Source organism: Sorghum bicolor, chromosome 7 (assembly GCF_000003195.3).
Source record: "Sorghum bicolor cultivar BTx623 chromosome 7, Sorghum_bicolor_NCBIv3, whole genome shotgun sequence".
In the NCBI taxonomy this organism is placed as follows: domain Eukaryota; kingdom Viridiplantae; phylum Streptophyta; class Magnoliopsida; order Poales; family Poaceae; genus Sorghum; species Sorghum bicolor.
In genome coordinates this window covers 65,388,729-65,406,712 of record NC_012876.2, presented here as the reverse complement: position 1 = coordinate 65,406,712, position 17,984 = coordinate 65,388,729, and the positions used below count along the sequence as shown (strand labels likewise).

The following is a 17,984-nucleotide window of genomic DNA, read 5'->3' as shown; positions in this document are numbered from 1 at the left end:
CCGGTCTACTTACCCCAAACCCTAACTCCCTTCCCTCCCATTCCACTCTCAGCCGCCAAGGACACAGTCGCGACGTCGCGCTCACGGCTCACACGCACAAAGGCACGTCGTCCGCCCAACCGCCTCCGCGTTTGCCTCCGCTTGTCCCGATCTCTCCCTTCTCCTTTAGATCGCAGCAATGCCACCCCTACAGACCGCCACCCTTACTTCTAGCGCCGCCCCCACTCTCCAAGGACAACCTCAAGCTGTGGCGGCGCCCTCCCTAGTTGCGCTCGAGCGCGTCGGCCTCAAGCCGCAGCGGCAGCGCGGCGCCCTCCGCAGTTGTGCTCGAGCGCGTTGGCCTCAAGACGCAGCTGCGGCGCGGCGCCCTCCTAGCTCACGCGGACGGCCATTGCGACCCTGTTCAACTGCCCCCATCTCCTCCGACCGTCCGGCGCCCCGCGATGGCAGGCTGAAGATCAAGCGCCGCCACGACCTTGTCCTCTTCTCCGGAGGCCAGAGCTGTAGTGGCGACGTCAAGCACTGAAAGCCCAAGTTTGGTTTTGGTAATTAATGAGACCAAGTTGCTAATGTCTTGTGTTTAAGAGCATCCCCAACCGTTTTGCATAATTGGTTTGGCAAATGAGGGAGTTTGCCAAGTCTCAAAAAAATATGGCAAAGGTGAAAAGAGGCAATCTCCAATGGTTTGGTATTAATCACTTCGCGCCAATTTCCCAATGCCAAGTGTGAACAGGTTTGGCATATATGCCAATCCTTCTTCTCTTTTTACCAAGTTAACAAAATTGCAAAGTCTAAATGCCAAACCGTTGGATAAGTGTTTTTAAGATTTTTTTGCAAATACATGAATGCAAAGCTTATTTGCAAAACGGTTGGGGATGCTCTAAGTGATTTGAGTTAGGCGTAGCAACACATGTGATGAAGGTACATGGTGGCATGGAAAGGTGGCCACATGATCACAAAGGGATGAAGCTTGATGTGGAGATCATGATGATAGACGAGGAGCAAAGTTATCAAGGTAAAGGTATAAACATAGATTTTTACTTTTGTCGGTCTAAGATGAGTAGAGAAGTAATTGACCAGGTTTAGAGAAGTAATTCGGCGCTTTTGAGAAAATTAAGTGCATATTTTCTATTGCGCCGGTGGAAAATTTAGAGAAGTCGCGGGAGTGTTTTCTCACTGAGAAACACTCACCGGACGCTGGCCTCAGCGTCCGGTGTGCTTGACCCTGCTAGGGTTAAGCACCGGACGCACTCTGAGAGCGTCCGGTGGTTAGCGTCCGGTGTAAGGACATTTTGCGACCCTCTCTGCGCATGGGTCCGGTGAGCACCGGACGCTACTGAAAGCCCAAGTTTGGTTTTGGTAATTAATGACACCAAGTTGCTAATGCCTTTTATTTAAGTGACTTGAGTTAGGCATAGCAACACATGTGATGAAGGAGCATGGTGGCATGGAAAGGTGGCCACACGATCACAAAAGGATGAAGCATGAAGTGGAGATCATGGTGATAGACGAGGAGCAAAGTTATCAAGGCAAAGGTATAAACATAGGATTTTACTTTTGCCGGTCTAAGATGAGTAGAGAAGTGATTGACCGGGTTTAGGATAGATAGCCGACTATCAAGAGGGGAAATCACGGTCATCTCTCGAATCAAGTGCTACTAGGTCCATATCTTGAGCATATGCATTAGGATCTAGTAAAGTGCTAACTTAACTCCTTTGGTGAAAATGTTTGTGAAAAGCTAACACACTTGCACTTTGGTGGTGGACACTTGTTGGTGTTAGCACATTTACAAAGGAGGTGGAGTTCCTAGGGTTGAGAGGGGTGTGGGTCAAGCTCAGCGGGATTCGGCGCTTTTGAGAAAAATAAGTGTATATTTTCTATTGCGCCGGTGGGAAATTTGGAGAAGTTGCGGGAGTGTTTTCTCAGTGAGAAACACTCACCGGACGCTGAGTGCGGAGGCACCGGACGCTGGCCTCAGAGTCCGGTGTGCTTGACCCTGCTAGGGTTGAGCACCAGACGCACTCTGAGAGCGTCCGGTGGTTAGCGTCCGGTGTGAGGGGTTTTTGCAACCCTCTCTGCGCACGAGTCCGGTGAGCACCGGACCGTCCGGTGCCTAGCGTCCGGTGAGGTCGCGAGTTTGACAAACTCTCTGTGCATGAGTCCGGTGTGCACCGGACGCGTCCGGTGTGGACTTGCAGAGCGTCCGGTGTGTTGCAGGTAGCCGTTAGGATCTGACACGCGAGATTCAAAGAGGACACGTGGCCAACTCCAGTGCACCGGACGCAGGGAGTCGAGCGTCCGGTGCTCACTTAGTAGCGTCCGGTGCCCCTGATTTCAGCCAGTGAAAATGGCCAACGGCTAGTTTCTTTGAGGGGCTTATAAATTGAGGGTGGCCGGCTTTGGGAGGCCATCTCTTGCACATTTGATTACTTGAGACATACTTTGAGCTAGAGAACACTCCCTCCACTCATCTCCTTGCTTGTTTGCTCATCCTAGTGAGATTGAGTGAAGATTCAAGTGCATTGCTTTGAGAGTTGCATTTAGTGGCACTTGATTCTTGAGTTTGCTGCGGATTTTTTGTTACTCTTGGGTGTTTCCCGACGCCCTAGACGGCTTGGAGCAGCGGTGGTGTTGAGCTCGTGATTGGAGATTGTTTCGAGCCTCACCAAGTGATTTGTGCGGGAGATCGCAATTGGCTACTCTAGTGGATTGCTCGTGGCTTGGAGGATCCCCATCTTATGAGTGGATGTGCGGCACCCGCTGAGGGTTTGGCTTTGGATTGCCAATTAGCTCGTGATCCATCAAGTGGGTGTATCGCCACAACGAGGACTAGCTTGTCGGGAAGCAAGTGAACCTCGGTAAAAAAATCTTGTGTCATCTCTTGCCGAGGATTCTCTTATAGTTGTGATTGATTGATTGGCTATATTTCTACTCTACAACGTCGGTTTAACAATCACTCACCTCTCCTTTACTTTTGTGCATACCTTGCTAGTTGTGTAGCTTGTTTAGCTTAGTTCTTTGGTTGTTGTGCTTTAGTGTTTAGCCTTGTACTAGTTTGTATAGGTGGCTTGCATAACTTAGTTAAGCTAGTGCTAGAATTGCTTTGCCATTTGTTTTACTAACTCACTTGCTTAGTGAAGTTTGTAGAAATTTTAAATAGGCTATTCATCCCCCCTCTAGCCATTTGGACCTTTCAAGCACGCCGACAGCTACCGCCACCTCCCGCTGCTACCTCTTCCCTGCGTGCGCACCATCGTGCTCCCAACACGTGCCCGATGGCCCATGGGTCGTGCCTTGGGCCGGAGGCCGAGCACAAGCACGGCAGCGGCACGGCTCACCGTACCGCTGGGCCGGGCCGACATGACCCGATGGTCATCGTTAATCCCCACTAAATGAGAGGTTGATTTATACATTGAAACCAAACAAGCAATGGATAGAGCAACTAAGGGGTGTTTGGTTGGAGTTATTAAAGTTTAAGAGATACTGTATCATTTTCATTTTATTTGACAATTAGTGTCTAATCATGAACTAATTAGGCTCAAAAGATTCGTCTCGCAAATTACTTTCTAACCATGTTTTAATTTCATAAATAGTTTACATTTAATACTTCATGCATATGTCTAAATATTTGATGTGACGAACGGTAAACTTTACCGTCCGTAACCAAACAAGCCCTAACTATTATGTGTTTTGGTTTGTTTTATCCACTATAGTAGAAAGAATAGCTATCTTGACTCTCGAGCCTAAGGCCTTGTTTAGTTCAACAAAAAATCAAAAACTTTTTCAAGATTTTCCGTCACATCAAATTTTGCGGCATATGCATGGAGCATTAAATATAAATGAAAACAAAAACTAATTGTACAGTTTGACTGTAAATCGCGAGACGAATCTTTTAAGACTAGTTACTCCATGATTGGATAATGTTTGTCAAATAAAAATAAAAGTGCTATAATGTCAAAATTCAAAACCTTTTTATCTAAACAAAGCATCTCCAACAGTTAGGCATTTACGTTTGGCATTCTTGTTTTTTTAAAAAACTCGAAAATACGTATCCAACAGTTTTGCATTTTGGATTGATATTTTGGACAAATTGCTATTTAACTGGTCAAGTTGTGCATATATGCAAACCGGCAGAGCACTTGCCAAACACGATCGCTGTGAATCCTACGCTACTCCCTCGCACAAAAATTTCGCACCAAGTCAACTTGGGTCCACAATTTGGTAAATATCAAATTAATTTTGCAAAACTCTTGGAGATAACTTATTTTTCTCCTCTCCATTTTATTTTGAGAGGTGGCAAACTATAACAAATGACAAACAAAAAAAATAACAAAAGAGATGCTCAGAGACGGTGGCCGCGAGATATACGACGTGGCCAGTGATGCACGTCCACGTCCTACCCATTACCGTAGATTCCGCCCAAAATCAACATCTGAACCACACAGCCACACCTGACGATCCCAATCTACCCTCTCACTGCCCGTGGGGCTCAGGCCGATTCCTGAAACAAAACCTGTGATGATCTGTCAAACAGAAAGGTTACGGAATTCACAATGTACAGTAGAGAAACTGACATTGTGGTCCCACTAGTACACTTGGGCACTGTCCCCAGCTGTCAGGAGCACTCTGACAGATCACGCCTCTCCAGTCTCCCCGTTTTATGAAAACAAAGCAAACAAAAACAAATCTCGCTGTTGCTCTCCGACGACTGCAGCCACCACTGCCCATCCCGCTCGCCGCCGCCGCCAATGGCGAGCCTCCGGCTCGCCGTCACCCACTGCCCGGCTCTTCCTCTCCCGACCCCCCATAGCCACCTTCGCCGCCGCCAACTGCAACTCCATCCCTACCCCAATCCCCTCTCCCTCTCACCCCGCATCTCCTCCCACCTCTCACCTATCCCTCGCCGCCACCTGCCCCCGCTCTTCGCATCCGCATCGGCCTCTCAAGCGGAAACCAAGCCGCCGCCACCGCCGACGGAGGCATCGGGCGGTGCTAAGCCGCTGCCCCTCCTCATCTCGCTTGCCGCCGGCCTCGCCGTCCGCTTCCTCGTGCCGCGGCCGGCCGAGGTAACTCCGGAAGCATGGCAGCTCCTCTCCATCTTCCTCTCCACCATCGCGGGGCTCGTCCTCGGCCCGCTCCCCGTCGGTGCGTGGGCGTTCCTCGGCCTCACCGCCACCGTCGCCACGCGCACGCTCCCCTTCACCGCCGCGTTCGGGGCGTTCACTAACGAGGTCATCTGGCTCATCGTCATCTCCTTCTTCTTCGCGCGCGGCTTCGTCAAGACCGGCCTCGGCGACCGCGTCGCCACCTACTTCGTCAAATGGCTGGGGCGCAGCACTTTGGGCCTATCCTATGGGCTTGCCATCAGCGAGGCTTTCATCTCGCCTGCCATGCCTAGCACTACGGCCAGGGCAGGAGGGGTTTTCCTTCCCATCGTCAAGTCGCTGTCGCTCTCGTCGGGAAGCAAGCCCAACGACCCATCGGCGAAGAAACTTGGCTCTTATCTTGTGCAGTCGCAGCTACAGGTAATAATTAAACGACGATGCGCTTGAATGCTTGATGATGCAGATGCATGCAGGTTTTATATTAAGAAGATGTTAATAGTCTGATGAATGCCGCTGTTGTATCAGATATTCATGAATGTGAATTGTTTTTATTTTCCCTTTTTTACTATAATCTGTCACTTCTTTGTCTACCGCACTCTGCATTCAAGACTACTCCCAATGTGTTTATACAAGGGAGCAATGGTAATTTTCTTGATCCGTAAGGTCCTTAGTACTAAGTAAGCATTATGATTTGACGCGAAGGGTGCACTTGTAAGGATAATTTTGATGTGCTAAGATACAACCATAAGTAATCAATGCAGCAGTGAGATATCCATTTTTTTCACACAAACTAATTGTGGGTAAAGATATTTTTGTTTGAACAAATTGAAATCTGACATTTGAATTGGAAAAGCCTCAACCTGCAAGTGTTCTTATACTCCCTCCATACTCAAAAATAAAGTCGTTTTGGACAACGACACGGTCTCCAAAGCATAAATTTGACTTCTTGTTTTATAAAATATTTATCGAAAAATGATATATGTATAGTTTTATTTAAATAATTTTTAAGGCAAATCTATTCATATAGTTTTCACATTTCCAAACTCAACGATTTAAAAGTTATTCATGGTTTATATTCTCAATGTTTGACCCAAACCTTGTCCAAAACGACTTTATTTTTGAGTATGGAGGGAGCATGTTGTTTCTTGCATGTGTTATGTGTACCTGTGTCCTCTGTAGTTGTACTAGTTATGTTTTCGCTTCTTAATCATTAGTGCATTTTAAAAATTGATCAATGGATTTACTTGCTGCTTTCTGATGCTTGATTGGCAGGCAGCTGCCAACTCCAGTGCTCTCTTCTTGACAGCGGCTGCACAGAACCTGTTGTGTCTGAAGTTAGCAGAGGAGATTGGTGTTAATATCGGAAACCCATGGATTACTTGGTTCAAGGTTGCTAGCGTGCCAGCACTTCTTGGGCTTTTAGTGACTCCTTATTTGATTTACAAAATATTCCCCCCAGAAATAAAGGACACTCCTGAAGCCCCAGCATTAGCTGCCGAGAAGCTAAAGTTAATGGGTCCGGTAACAAAAAATGAATGGGTCATGATTGCAACGATGCTTCTTGCAGTCTCACTATGGATTTTTGGGTAAGGTTTTTCTTTTTAAAGAGGATTTTCCCCATGAATTGACTTGCAATCTGAAGCTAAACTTTCAGTAACTGAACTTTTGTTTTTAGTTTCACCGTTTACACTGTTCTTGGATTCATGCAAGTAAGTACATATACACACAGCACAAGAGCACAAGTATCTTGCTTGACTGGTGCCTGCTGTAGTAGCCATTGTGATAATGTTCACATCACAGAACACTGAGCAGCACCCGATTGGTGTAAGCAGCATTGTTCTGTGTGTTTTCCCCTGAAAAGTTCCTTTATTAGTGTGTGGTTCCACTCATGATTGTGGAGACAGCTAAAATATTCTTTTTTCTTTTTGGCCAAGAGTCAATATGGTTATTCAGTTTTCCTTTTTTTATTGATGAGGAACAAAAATGGCTTATCCTGTTTCTAATATTGTAGGGAAGCTATTGGCGTATCCAGCGTTGTTGCTGCAATGATTGGACTCTCAATACTTCTTCTGCTTGGAGTGCTGAACTGGGAGGATTGTTTGAATGAGAAGTCTGCATGGGACACCCTTGCTTGGTTTGCTATTTTAGTTGGTTTGGCTGGGCAGCTTACTAACCTCGGGATTGTGTCCTGGATGTCAAATTGTGTTGCCAAGGTTCTTCAATCTTTCTCATTGAGCTGGCCTGCAGCATTTGGTGTTCTTCAGGCCTCATACTTCTTAATTCACTATATATTTGCAAGCCAAACAGCACATGTTGGAGCTTTATACTCGGCATTTCTTGCCATGCATTTAGCAGCTGGTGTGCCAGCTGTAATGTCGGCACTTGCTTTGGCATACAATGCAAACCTCTTTGGAGCACTAACACACTATAGCAGCGGGCAATCTGCAGTATACTTTGGAGGTAATTGTGCTTTTCCACCCCTTCTGTTGAATATACATATTTTTCAAGTTTGCTTGCAATCCACCGTGTTGGATCGGTAGCATTTCATACTTGTTTGGAGCCTGGTTTTCAATACTGATTTATAGAGTAGTTAATTAACTGGTTAGCTTCAACTGGTATTGCAATGTGTAGAACACATTTTGATGCACCATTTTTGTTCTTGTCGTCGATTCAATTTACTAAATCCTTCTCTAGCATCAGTTTCTATCTCGGGGTATGACAGTGTATTTGATCTTGAAAACTACTTTCATATTTGTGCACACAACAAAATGATAATTCAAATGGAGCCTTATAATGAAATGAAAGCACAAGCTGCTGCGCATAGACATATGAAGAAAATTCTTTGCTTGTTTTATTAGTTAGGTCATCCTTATATTATAAGGGCTTTAATATTTGTTGTCTGCTGAGTAACCTGATGTTTTCCTTGTGCAGCGGGGTATGTTGACCTTCCAGATGTATTCAAGCTGGGTTTTATAACAGCCGCACTCAATGCCGTAGTCTGGGGAGTTGCTGGTGCATTCTGGTGGAAATTTTTGGGTCTTTATTGAGTCTTGGGGCAGTAGAAGTACATGAAAATGGTACCATATATTAAACAAGTACCTCATGATCCACCATCGGAGGTCGGTGTTCGTTTTCCTTCTGAGGTGCCTATGAGTGCATAATAACAGAGGAACGCTCATCTTTAGAAAGTTTTTGAGCATGATCAACCTAGGAAGCAGATGAGTTTCGTAGGTTGTAAAGATCATCTTATATACCCCTTGATTTGATTCATGTACCACCATATCTCCTCCCCACAAGGGAAATAAATGCATGAGTGACTTTTGAATTTTGATGACCCAAATCTTGTGTTTTGAGGCGGCGGCGGCGACAAGGCAAATATCAAATCCATGAAGATGCATGAATGAATGAATATCTATAGCCTATTCACTTGAGCTTATCTGCCGCTTTGTATTTTTCTCTCACAATAAAATCAGTGAATACTTTCAGCCATGACTTATCAGCCAAGCCAACAGCACTATGCGTCAAATCTTGTGTTTTGAGGCCGCCATAGCCTGCTTCCCCAAGCCTGCTATTTGCCTGCCCTGTATACATGAGCAGAGGCGCAGTGTTGCCTGTTGATGACCACACTCGCCCGCCACCCTGAACGGCTGTACAAAAACTGTACAGAACTGTGGCTAAAAGGGCAAAGATTGATGAAAGAGCATGTGCTAATGCTTGACGATTTGACAACGGAGGATTAAAAGGGCAAGGTTGCGGTGAATAAGAAATTAACTCCTCAGCAGCACCTCAATAGCGAAATTCAGAGTTGGTTTGGGTTAAAAAGGCATGCTTCGGCTGCCTCGACCCATGGTAATGTGTATGGTGGCCTGGCAGGCTTCTATAAGGCCAGCCCCAACGCGGTGATGTGGCTTGTAGCCTTAACCAGCCAGGTTCGGATGCCAAGTTGGAGGTAAAGTAGTGGCTTGCAGATTGTCAGATGAGCTTCTGCAGGCTACTAGTGCTTCATACTAAAGATGCTGGTATAAAGCGATATGTGAGAGTAGGAGAAAGAAAAATAGAGTACGATGAATACAGAGAAGCAAAAAAGCTAGCTGTAGTTTCCATTGTGAGTATGGTAGCCTTGGAGCTCTGAATCTACATGTAACTAAACTTTTTATCTAAGACCACTATGGATGTATGCTTGCGTTGGGCATGCTCTAATGTAGCTTTCAGTCTTTTTGGTTGCCTGGGTAGACCCTAAGCTTAGGCCTTGTTTAGTTCCAAAATATTTTGCAAAATCGACACTATAACTCTTTCGTTTGTATTTGACAAATATTGTCCAATTATGGACTAACTAGTCTTAAAAGATTCGTCTCGTCAATTTCGACCAAACTGTACAATTAGTTTTTATTTTTGTCTATATTTAATACTTCATGCATGTGTTTAAGGATTCGATGTGACGGGGAATCTGAAAAATTTTGCAAAATTTTTTAGGAACTAAACAAGGCCTAAGGCTCGTGGAAGCCAAAAAGGGGAGTCAAAGCTGTATTGTTTTAGCTAAGCCAGCTAGGCTTGTACAAGTGTATGGGCCCACTTGTCAGTGCTCCTCCACCACCGTTCAGTCGTTCACCACCCGCGGCCATCGAAATGGGAGAGAAGGGGCCATCGTGTCCTCCCTATCCTAGGCCACCATGCTTGCTCGGGATCCGCCTACTGGAGACGAAGATTCGTCACCGGCCACCGTGCTGGAGATGTACCGCTAGCCACCAGATCTGGCTGGCTCCATGTTGTCTGCCAATCACAACGGCGGGGACACGTTACAGTGCCGCGTATACCATGCATGCCACTGATGTCGACGAGGCCAGCATGCATGGGGGTGACACGGCCGCGTGGAGAGGGACAGAGGCGGCGGAGCGCTTGCCGTTGCCGGAGAGGAGCACGAGGCACGCGCAAAGGGGTCACGCCGTGGCTGCCGAGCATAATAGGTTGCGGGGCATCGTGGCTACCAGCAGGCAGGCATGGGCTGTCGAAGCGCCATGGCTGTCGAGCGTGGGGACGCACGGCCGCGGGTATGTCGCATGGAGCCATCGCACTTAAAGGCAGAGGGATGGGAGGGAGCTGGCACGTGTACAGAGGTGGCAGATGGGAGCACCTCCACCATTATTGGTCTCGGCGAGGAGCCGAGGAGCACGCGACGGAGGGAAAAGGACGGATGTGATGGAGCACAAGAAGATGCGAGTGAAGAGCCTAGTTATAAGCCAGTCTTACCCAGAGAACCAACAATAGCCAATTGCATTGCTCAACCTAGGCTTTTGCTGGTTTGGCTTAGAATTTAAGCCAGGCTTAGACTAGCCCTAGAAAACCAAACACACCTAATATAGTAGTGGTGTGTTTTGTATAGTCCTATCTTAGAGGTGGTGACAGGTGGAGAACCAAGAGGTGGCTACGGTACGACTGACAGCTAATGTTTGTCAAATTTCTTAGTTGCTAAAGGCTGACACTTTTTTAAAAGAATATAGTATGGTGCATACACTCACCTCTCGTATGCAAATTTTATTTTTATGAGTATCTCTGAAGGATTGAGTGGCCTAATCTTTTTTGGCTAAGAGGAGTTCTGTGCATGGAGTAAACAACCAGCGCCATAGTTTCTAGCTTATTATATTTTTTTTAAAAAAACACACGCACTTTATGTACGTGGAGTGTGCAGGCGGACCCGACCCGGACAAGCTCTAGTTGTGTTGCAGGCGGACCCGACCTGCAGTCATGCATTAAAAAATTGATCTCGCAAATTACTCTCTAGTTGTGTTTTTAGTTTCGTAAATAGTCTATGTTTAGTACTTTATACATGTGTCAAACATTCGATGCGATGAGAACTAAAGTTTATTAACAACTGCAAGTCTGCAACCAAACATGACCTTATTACTAGTGGCATGCTTTGCCCATCACCACTACAACGACCAAGCTGTCGCACGGGAGAGAATCATAGTTTTAAATATTCCGCTATAGCTACCGCTATAGCCCGCTATAGCCTTTTGAGGCAGAATGCTGCTATTTGTGTTTATGTACAATTTAGCCGCTATATTCCGCTATAGCCCGATTTAGCTCTGCTATTAGCTGTTTTAGACATGAACCGCTAAACGTCTTAGCCCGCTATTTAAAACATCGGAGAGAATCCACGCCCCCGCAGCCTCCGGCTGGCTGCGTCCATGGCGGCGCCTTGCCACCCCCGGCGAGCATGCCCCGATGCCGATGGACTTCCATGTGCGTCTCTGCCTCGAGGGCGTGCCGATCCACGTCTCGATCGAGGCCGTCGCTAAGAAGATCATCGGCAAGTCCTGCTGAGGCCTACTCGGTGTCTCGGTCGCGTCGCTGAACCTGTGGCTGTGGCCTGTGGTGTGGGCATGGACTCACAAGTCACAACCGGCCAGCGGGCAGCAGCCAACAACATGCATTTGCATCCCGCTGGTTGACCGCTTCAACGTCAGCTCCGCAACGCCCTCACCGATCGATCGAGGCAGCTGAGAGCAGCAAGCATGGTGGCGCGCGGGGCCGGTTGGTCCTCCATGTCCATGCCTAGGATACCGGATCCGTGTCCCTCCTCCTCGTCCACTTCTGAATGAAGAGTAGTCATCCCACCGTCGCGACAGGAGACATAGAGATAGGGACGACGACGACGACGACCGCTGAGACGGTCGTGGTCGTGGAAGCAGATCCTCCTGGCTGCCCCGCTTCCTCGGCAACCCCGAGCCCTAAGCCGGCGCCGGCGCCGGCACCGGCGGCATCGGGTGGTGCTAAGCCGCTGCCCCTCTTTATCTCGCTTGCCCTCGGCCTCGCCGTCCGCTTCCTCGTGCCGCGGCCGGCCCAGGTAACCTCGCAGGCTTGGCAGCTCCTCTCCATCTTCCTCTCCACCATCGCGGGGCTCGTCCTCGCCCCGCTCCCCGTCGGTGCGTGGGCGTTCCTCGGCCTCACCGTCACCGTCGCCACGCGCACGCTCTCCTTCGCCGCCGCGTTCGGGGCCTTCACTAACGAGGTCATCTGGCTTATCGTCATCTCCTTCTTCTTCGCGCGCGGCTTCGTCAAGACCGGCCTCGGCGACCGCGTCGCCACCTACTTCGTCAAATGGCTGGGGCGCAGCACTTTGGGCCTATCCTATGGCCTTGTCATCAGCGAGGCTGTCATCTCGCCTGCCATGCCCAGCACCACGGCCAGGGCAGGAGGGGTTTTCCTTCCCATCATCAAGTCGCTCTCGCTCTCGTCGGGAAGCAAGCCCAACGACCCCTCGGCAAAGAAACTCGGCTCTTATCTTGTGCAGTCGCAGCTACAGGTAATAATTAAACGAAACGACGACGCGCTTGAAATAATGCTTGATCGGGCCTAGTAATGGAAACTGTGCCTTAAGATTGTTCAATGTCTTATAGGAATCCAAATTGATGCTAATCACCACTGCATTGAAAAACTCTGTTCATTCTTGATTGCAGTACTCTGAGTCATTTGATTGCATAACACAGAACTGAATAGATTGATCCTTAAAAACATTTGTTATGGTTGTTGCCTTGTTGGTCACCACTTGACTCAATGCAAAGAAAGCAGTAGTGGAAACCTCATGGCAATTGTAGTGTATTATATGCAAATCATTTTGCTAGTCTAGTGTTCAGGTAGCTGTTTTCTGGACACAGTGATACACAGATATAGATATGTATACTCATTTTCTTGCTAAAGAATTTGGTAGATTCTTGTGTATCTAGCCTTCTTAGTCTGCTACTGCACAGCCCACTGTGTAGATCTAGCACTGGTTAAATGTCTTTTTTCTAGTGTTGCTCGAGTGTTTTTTCATCGAATTAGTCGCCAACAGTTTTGCTTTAGTTATGAGATGTAATGCATTAGTAACATCAGAGTCTCATTGTTTATATATTTCAGTTGCTACTCTATGTCCTTACCTTATTGATGTCTCTGTATAAGATTGTGTTTATAGAACAAATGTTGCAGTTGATCTCCCTTGGGAGTCTCTGTGAGTGCCTCGTTTTTTTTTTATGAAACTGGAGGGGCCAGAGGCCTCTACAGGGGGAGTGCCTCCTTGGTTGCTCTGAAATACTGAAAAACACTGAGCAATTTTACAAACTGTTAAGAATGGGTCCGTGTTTTGTGATGGTAGCAGGGGACCCTGACTACGCAGTGCTTGTAGATGACCTGAGCTTGCTGGTGGTGGACATAGGGGAGAAGCTCATGAAGTTTGGCCATGGATTTCGTCACCACAGCGACCCATGTCTCGCCTGGCTCATAGGAGCGGATGGTTGGTGGGATCTACGGGGAGGATCTTGAACGGTGTCTCCCGGACTGAAGACTGGAAGGTGGTGTTGTAGACGTGTTCTGCCCACAGCAGAACCCCGACTACGCAGCCCATAGTTATGATCGCTAATGAGGCAAAGTTTTTCCCCTCAGCGCCCTATATATGGAAGAGATAGGAAGGATAATTATTGTTTCATTGCTTAATCCAAATCGATACAAATCCGAAGTTTATGTTGCCCACACTAACAAATTCAGAGAGAGAGAGAGAGAGTGAGAGACACGGCTGCTATGGTAACTGTGCGTTGGGAGTTTGTACCCCTAGAGTGGTGGAATCAATCGGAATTTATAAATATTGTTTGTAACATATTTTTCCTCATTTGATTGTTTTTTTCGAGATCGTGCTTAGCACGTTTTTCATTAAGTAGAAGAAGGTTTTTGTTACAAACTGTGTTGCTTGGATGGTAACCACAGTTACCCAAGCCAAGCAACCAAACGGACTACGGCAGCAAAGAAAAGTAAACGAAAACCCAGGTAAAGCGACAGGGCAAGGCTAAACGGCGAAGGCCAAAAACGCCCGCAGATGACTGAACCCGGCCGAACAGACTGCCTCATTTGATTGTTTTCATATACATCCCTGAAATGGCGCCGTGGCGTTAACATGGGCACTATACTTAATCCTTAGTGCAATTTAAAATTTGATAAATTGATTTACTATGCTTGTTTCTGATGCTTGATTGACAGGCAGCTGCCAACTCCAGTGCTCTCTTCTTGACAGCGGCTGCACAGAACCTGTTGTGTCTGAAGTTAGCAGAGGAGATTGGTGTTAATATCGGAAACTATTGGTTTACTTGGTTCAAGGTTGCTAGCGTGCCAGCACTTCTTGGGATTTTAGTGACTCCTTATTTGATTTACAAAATATTCCCCCCTGAAATAAAGGACACTCCTGAAGCCCCAGCGTTAGCTGCCGAGAAGCTAAAGAACATGGGTCCAGTAACAAAAAATGAATGGGCTATGATTGCAACGATGCTTCTTGCAGTCTCATTATGGATTTTTGGGTAAGTTTTTTCTTTTTAAAGAGGATTTTGACTTGCAATCTGAAGCTAAACTTTCAGTAACTGAACTTTTGTTTTTAGTTTCACCGTTTACACTGTTCTTGGATCACGCAAGTAAGTATATATACACACAGCACAAGAGCACAAGTATCTTTCTTGACGGGTGCCTGCTGTAGTAGTCATTGTGATAATGTTCACATCACAGAGCATTGAGCAGCACTCTATTGGTGCAAGCAGCATTGTTCTGTGTGTTTTCCCTTGAAAAGTTCCTTTACTAGTCTGTGGTTCCACTCATGATTGTGGAGACAGCTAACATATATATTTTTCTTTATGGCCAAGAGTATTATGGTTAACAAAAAAGGTGTATCCTGTTTCTAATATTGCAGGCAAACTATTGGCGTATCCAGCGTTGTTGCTTCAATGATTGGACTCTCAATACTTCTTCTGCTTGGAGTGCTGAACTGGGAGGATTGTTTGAATGAGAAGTCTGCATGGGACACCCTAGCTTGGTTTGCTATTTTAGTTGGTTTGGCTGGTCAGCTTACTAAGCTCGGTATTGTGTCCTGGATATCGAGTAGTGTTGCCAAGATTCTTCGATCTTTCTCATTGAGCTGGCCTGCAGCATTTGGTGTTCTTCAGGCCTCATTCTTCTTTATTCACTATATATTTGCAAGCCAAACTGCACATGTTGGAGCTTTATACTCGGCATTTCTTGCCATGCATTTAGCAGCTGATGTGCCAGCTGTAATGTCAACACTTGCTTTGGCATATAATGCAAACCTCTTTGGATCACTGACACATTATAGTAGCGGGCAATCTGCAGTATACTTTGGAGGTAATTGTGCTTTTCCACCTCTTTTGTTAAATAGCACCGTATTTTGCAAGTTTGCTTGCATTCCACCGCATTGGATTGGTACATTCCATACTTGTTTCGAGTTTGGTTTTCAATGCCAATTTATAGAGCAGTTAGCATCAATTTCTATTTCGCTAGGTATGACAGTGTATTTGATCATGAAAACTATCTTCATATTTGTGCACACAATGAAATGATAATTCAAATGGAGCCTTATATAGTGAAACGAAAGCACAAGCTGCTGCGCGTACACATGAACAAAATTATTTGCCTGTTTTATTAGTTATGGGTTATTATAAGGGCTTTGATAAATAAAGGTTTAATAGAGTATTTGTTCTCTGTTGAGCAACCTGATGTTTTCCTTGTGCAGCGGGGTACGTTGGCCTTGGAGATGTATTCAAGCTGGGTTTTATAACAGCCGTCATCAATGCTGTAATTTGGGGAGCTGCTGGTGCATTATGGTGGAAATTGTTGGGTCTTTATTGAGATGAGTCTTGGAGCAGTATAAGTAGCGTATCATATACTTTGTTTTCTGAGGTGCCTATGAATGCATAATAACAGATGAGTCTTAGAAGTTTTTGAGCATAACCTAGAAAGCGGATGGGTTTTGGTAGGCTGTAAAGACCGTCTTATATATCCTTTGATTTGATTGATGTACTATCATATGTCTTACCCACAAGGGAAATAAAAGCACGAGTGACTTTTGAATTTTGATTTGATGACCCACATCTTGTCTTATATTAAATCCATGATGAAGATTAGTGCATGAATGAGTATTGATTGATGCGTAAAATCTTGTGTTTTGAGGCCGCGATCGACAGCCTGCTTCCCAAAGCATGTTATTTGCCTACATGAGACGAAGTGTGCCGAGTGCGAGACTAGCTACTCTTTTGGTTAGGGGTGTTAAGTTTAATGGGTATGGTAGCATTTTTATTTTATTTGGCAATTAGTGTCTAATTATAGACTAATTAGTTTCAAAAGATACGTCTTGCAAATTATTCTCTAGTTATATTGTTAGTTTCGTAAATACTTTATATTTAATACTTTTGAGTTTTGTTTTGTTGTCTGTGACCTGTGATTTGGTCACTTTCATTGATCTGTTGATCCTGAGTGGCATTGGCAGACTCCTCGAAAGCAAATAAATTTGACCATTTACATAGTTCTAAATGTGTTCCTATATTTTTTTCCTATATACAGTATAGGATGGTCTGCATTATTTTTCAGTTAAAAAAAGTCATATTTTTTCTAAGTTTGGTCTTGACTGCCTCAGCCCGTCTCACGAGATGATCCGTTTGGATTCATCAACCAGACTATCTGTTTGGATAAAAAGCTATGATGAAAATAATATTTGATAATTTATTGTGAGAGAAAGTGAATAGCTATTGATTTGGCTGATAAGCTTGTCCGAACCTCAGACGAGCCCGTGCCGTCCCCCTGCAAAGGGATTGTGAGAAAAAAACTCTTCTCCCACCTCTATTTTTATTCCTTTTTAGTAAAGAAAATAGGATCAAAGCCTAGTGACTTGTTTACTTTTCCACATATTTTGCAAAATGTTTCAGATTTTCCATCACATCAAATCTTATGGCACATGCATGAAGCATTAAATATAGGTAAAAAAAGATAACTAATTACACAGCTGCATGTAATTTGCGAGACGAATCTTTTGAGCATAGTTAGCCTATAATTGGACATTATTTGTCAAATACAAACGAAAGTGTTACTATTTTTTTTGAGGGTCAACGGGGGGAGACGTTCCCCACCTGAAAAACTTTATTCATTTTGCCCCAAAAACGGCACGAAATATAGGTAGCATATTACAGAGCTGCAACTAAAAGTTGCGATCACAGGGTTTGAGAGCATTTGACAGAGTGTACTAGAGTAGAGAGTTTCTAGCCATTTCAAGGAGTGAACACCAATGGGTGACTATTGGCCTTTTCCGCCTTGGTAGTCGTAGTTGCCAAAGTTCGGCTGCCGACTTGCAGTCAAAGAGGATTCTGTCAACTGAATGAGTTTCGTTGTTGAAGATCTTTGCGTTTCTAGCTTTCCAGATGTGCCAGCAGATGAGCGCAATGAAGGAGGAGAACTCCTGGACAGGGGCAGCAGCTGAGTTGGAGGCAGTGTGCAGTTGAGACATGTCCATGGAGATTATGGACTGAAGGCCTAGACACTGCCATGTCTCCCTGCCGGTGGTGCAGCCATGGATGATGTGCTCAGGAGACTCGTCGCCATTGTTACAGATTTCGCAAGTTGCGGAATCTACAATGTGTTTCTTTAGTAGCACCAATCTGCACTTGATTCTTCTCTGAGTTAGTAGCCACATAAAGAGCTGAACCCTTGGCGGAGCGAAGGACTTCCAAATGAAATTTGCTTTTGGGTCTTCTCCTTGGCCTTTGGCCTTGATGAACCTGTAAAGCTGCCCAGTGTCAAGGGTGCCATCCACTCGGAAGAAAGCCAAGCTCCGCTTGTCTGGATCACTGTTTAAAAGAGTAGAGTCCACTAAGCCCTGAACCAGGTTCCGTTCCTGAGCTGCTATTGTGGAGAGCCTAGGCACCAATGAGGAGTGGATGCCAGAGGCTTTAACTGAGCTCAGAGTGGAGGACTTGTCCGTGCAGTGTGAAAACAGCACGGGGAAACGATCGGCCAAAGGTTCATCATCTACCCAGACATCATGCCAAAACGAGCAGGTCCTGCCATCCCCGACTGAGACAG

The 17,984-nt window shown here is 45.9% G+C and overlaps 2 protein-coding genes across 2 annotated transcripts; both read left to right on the top strand.

Annotated features, from left to right (window-relative positions):
- On the top strand, window positions 4,655-8,445 carry LOC8055384 (dicarboxylate transporter 2.1, chloroplastic). The gene is made up of 4 exons (XM_002445945.2): window positions 4,655-5,525; window positions 6,378-6,691; window positions 7,117-7,565; window positions 8,037-8,445. Exons 1-4 carry the CDS (start codon window positions 4,749-4,751, stop codon window positions 8,150-8,152), a joined length of 1,656 nt encoding a protein of 551 aa, XP_002445990.1. The 5' UTR covers window positions 4,655-4,748; the 3' UTR covers window positions 8,153-8,445.
- On the top strand, window positions 11,297-16,024 carry LOC8067046 (dicarboxylate transporter 2.1, chloroplastic). The gene is made up of 4 exons (XM_002445944.2): window positions 11,297-12,408; window positions 14,112-14,425; window positions 14,809-15,257; window positions 15,646-16,024. Exons 1-4 carry the CDS (start codon window positions 11,701-11,703, stop codon window positions 15,759-15,761), a joined length of 1,587 nt encoding a protein of 528 aa, XP_002445989.2. The 5' UTR covers window positions 11,297-11,700; the 3' UTR covers window positions 15,762-16,024.

Bases quoted from the DNA above. Each gene is read 5' to 3' on its own strand.
- LOC8055384 (XM_002445945.2), top strand. From the start codon at position 4,749: ATGGCGAGCCTCCGGCTCGCCGTCACCCACTGCCCGGCTCTTCCTCTC. The intron at 5,526-6,377 runs GTAATAATTAAA...CTTGATTGGCAG, and splicing joins TTGTGCAGTCGCAGCTACAG to GCAGCTGCCAACTCCAGTGC. The intron at 7,566-8,036 runs GTAATTGTGCTT...TTCCTTGTGCAG, and splicing joins ATCTGCAGTATACTTTGGAG to CGGGGTATGTTGACCTTCCA.
- LOC8067046 (XM_002445944.2), top strand. From the start codon at position 11,701: ATGAAGAGTAGTCATCCCACCGTCGCGACAGGAGACATAGAGATAGGG. The intron at 14,426-14,808 runs GTAAGTTTTTTC...CTAATATTGCAG, and splicing joins GTCTCATTATGGATTTTTGG to GCAAACTATTGGCGTATCCA. The intron at 15,258-15,645 runs GTAATTGTGCTT...TTCCTTGTGCAG, and splicing joins ATCTGCAGTATACTTTGGAG to CGGGGTACGTTGGCCTTGGA.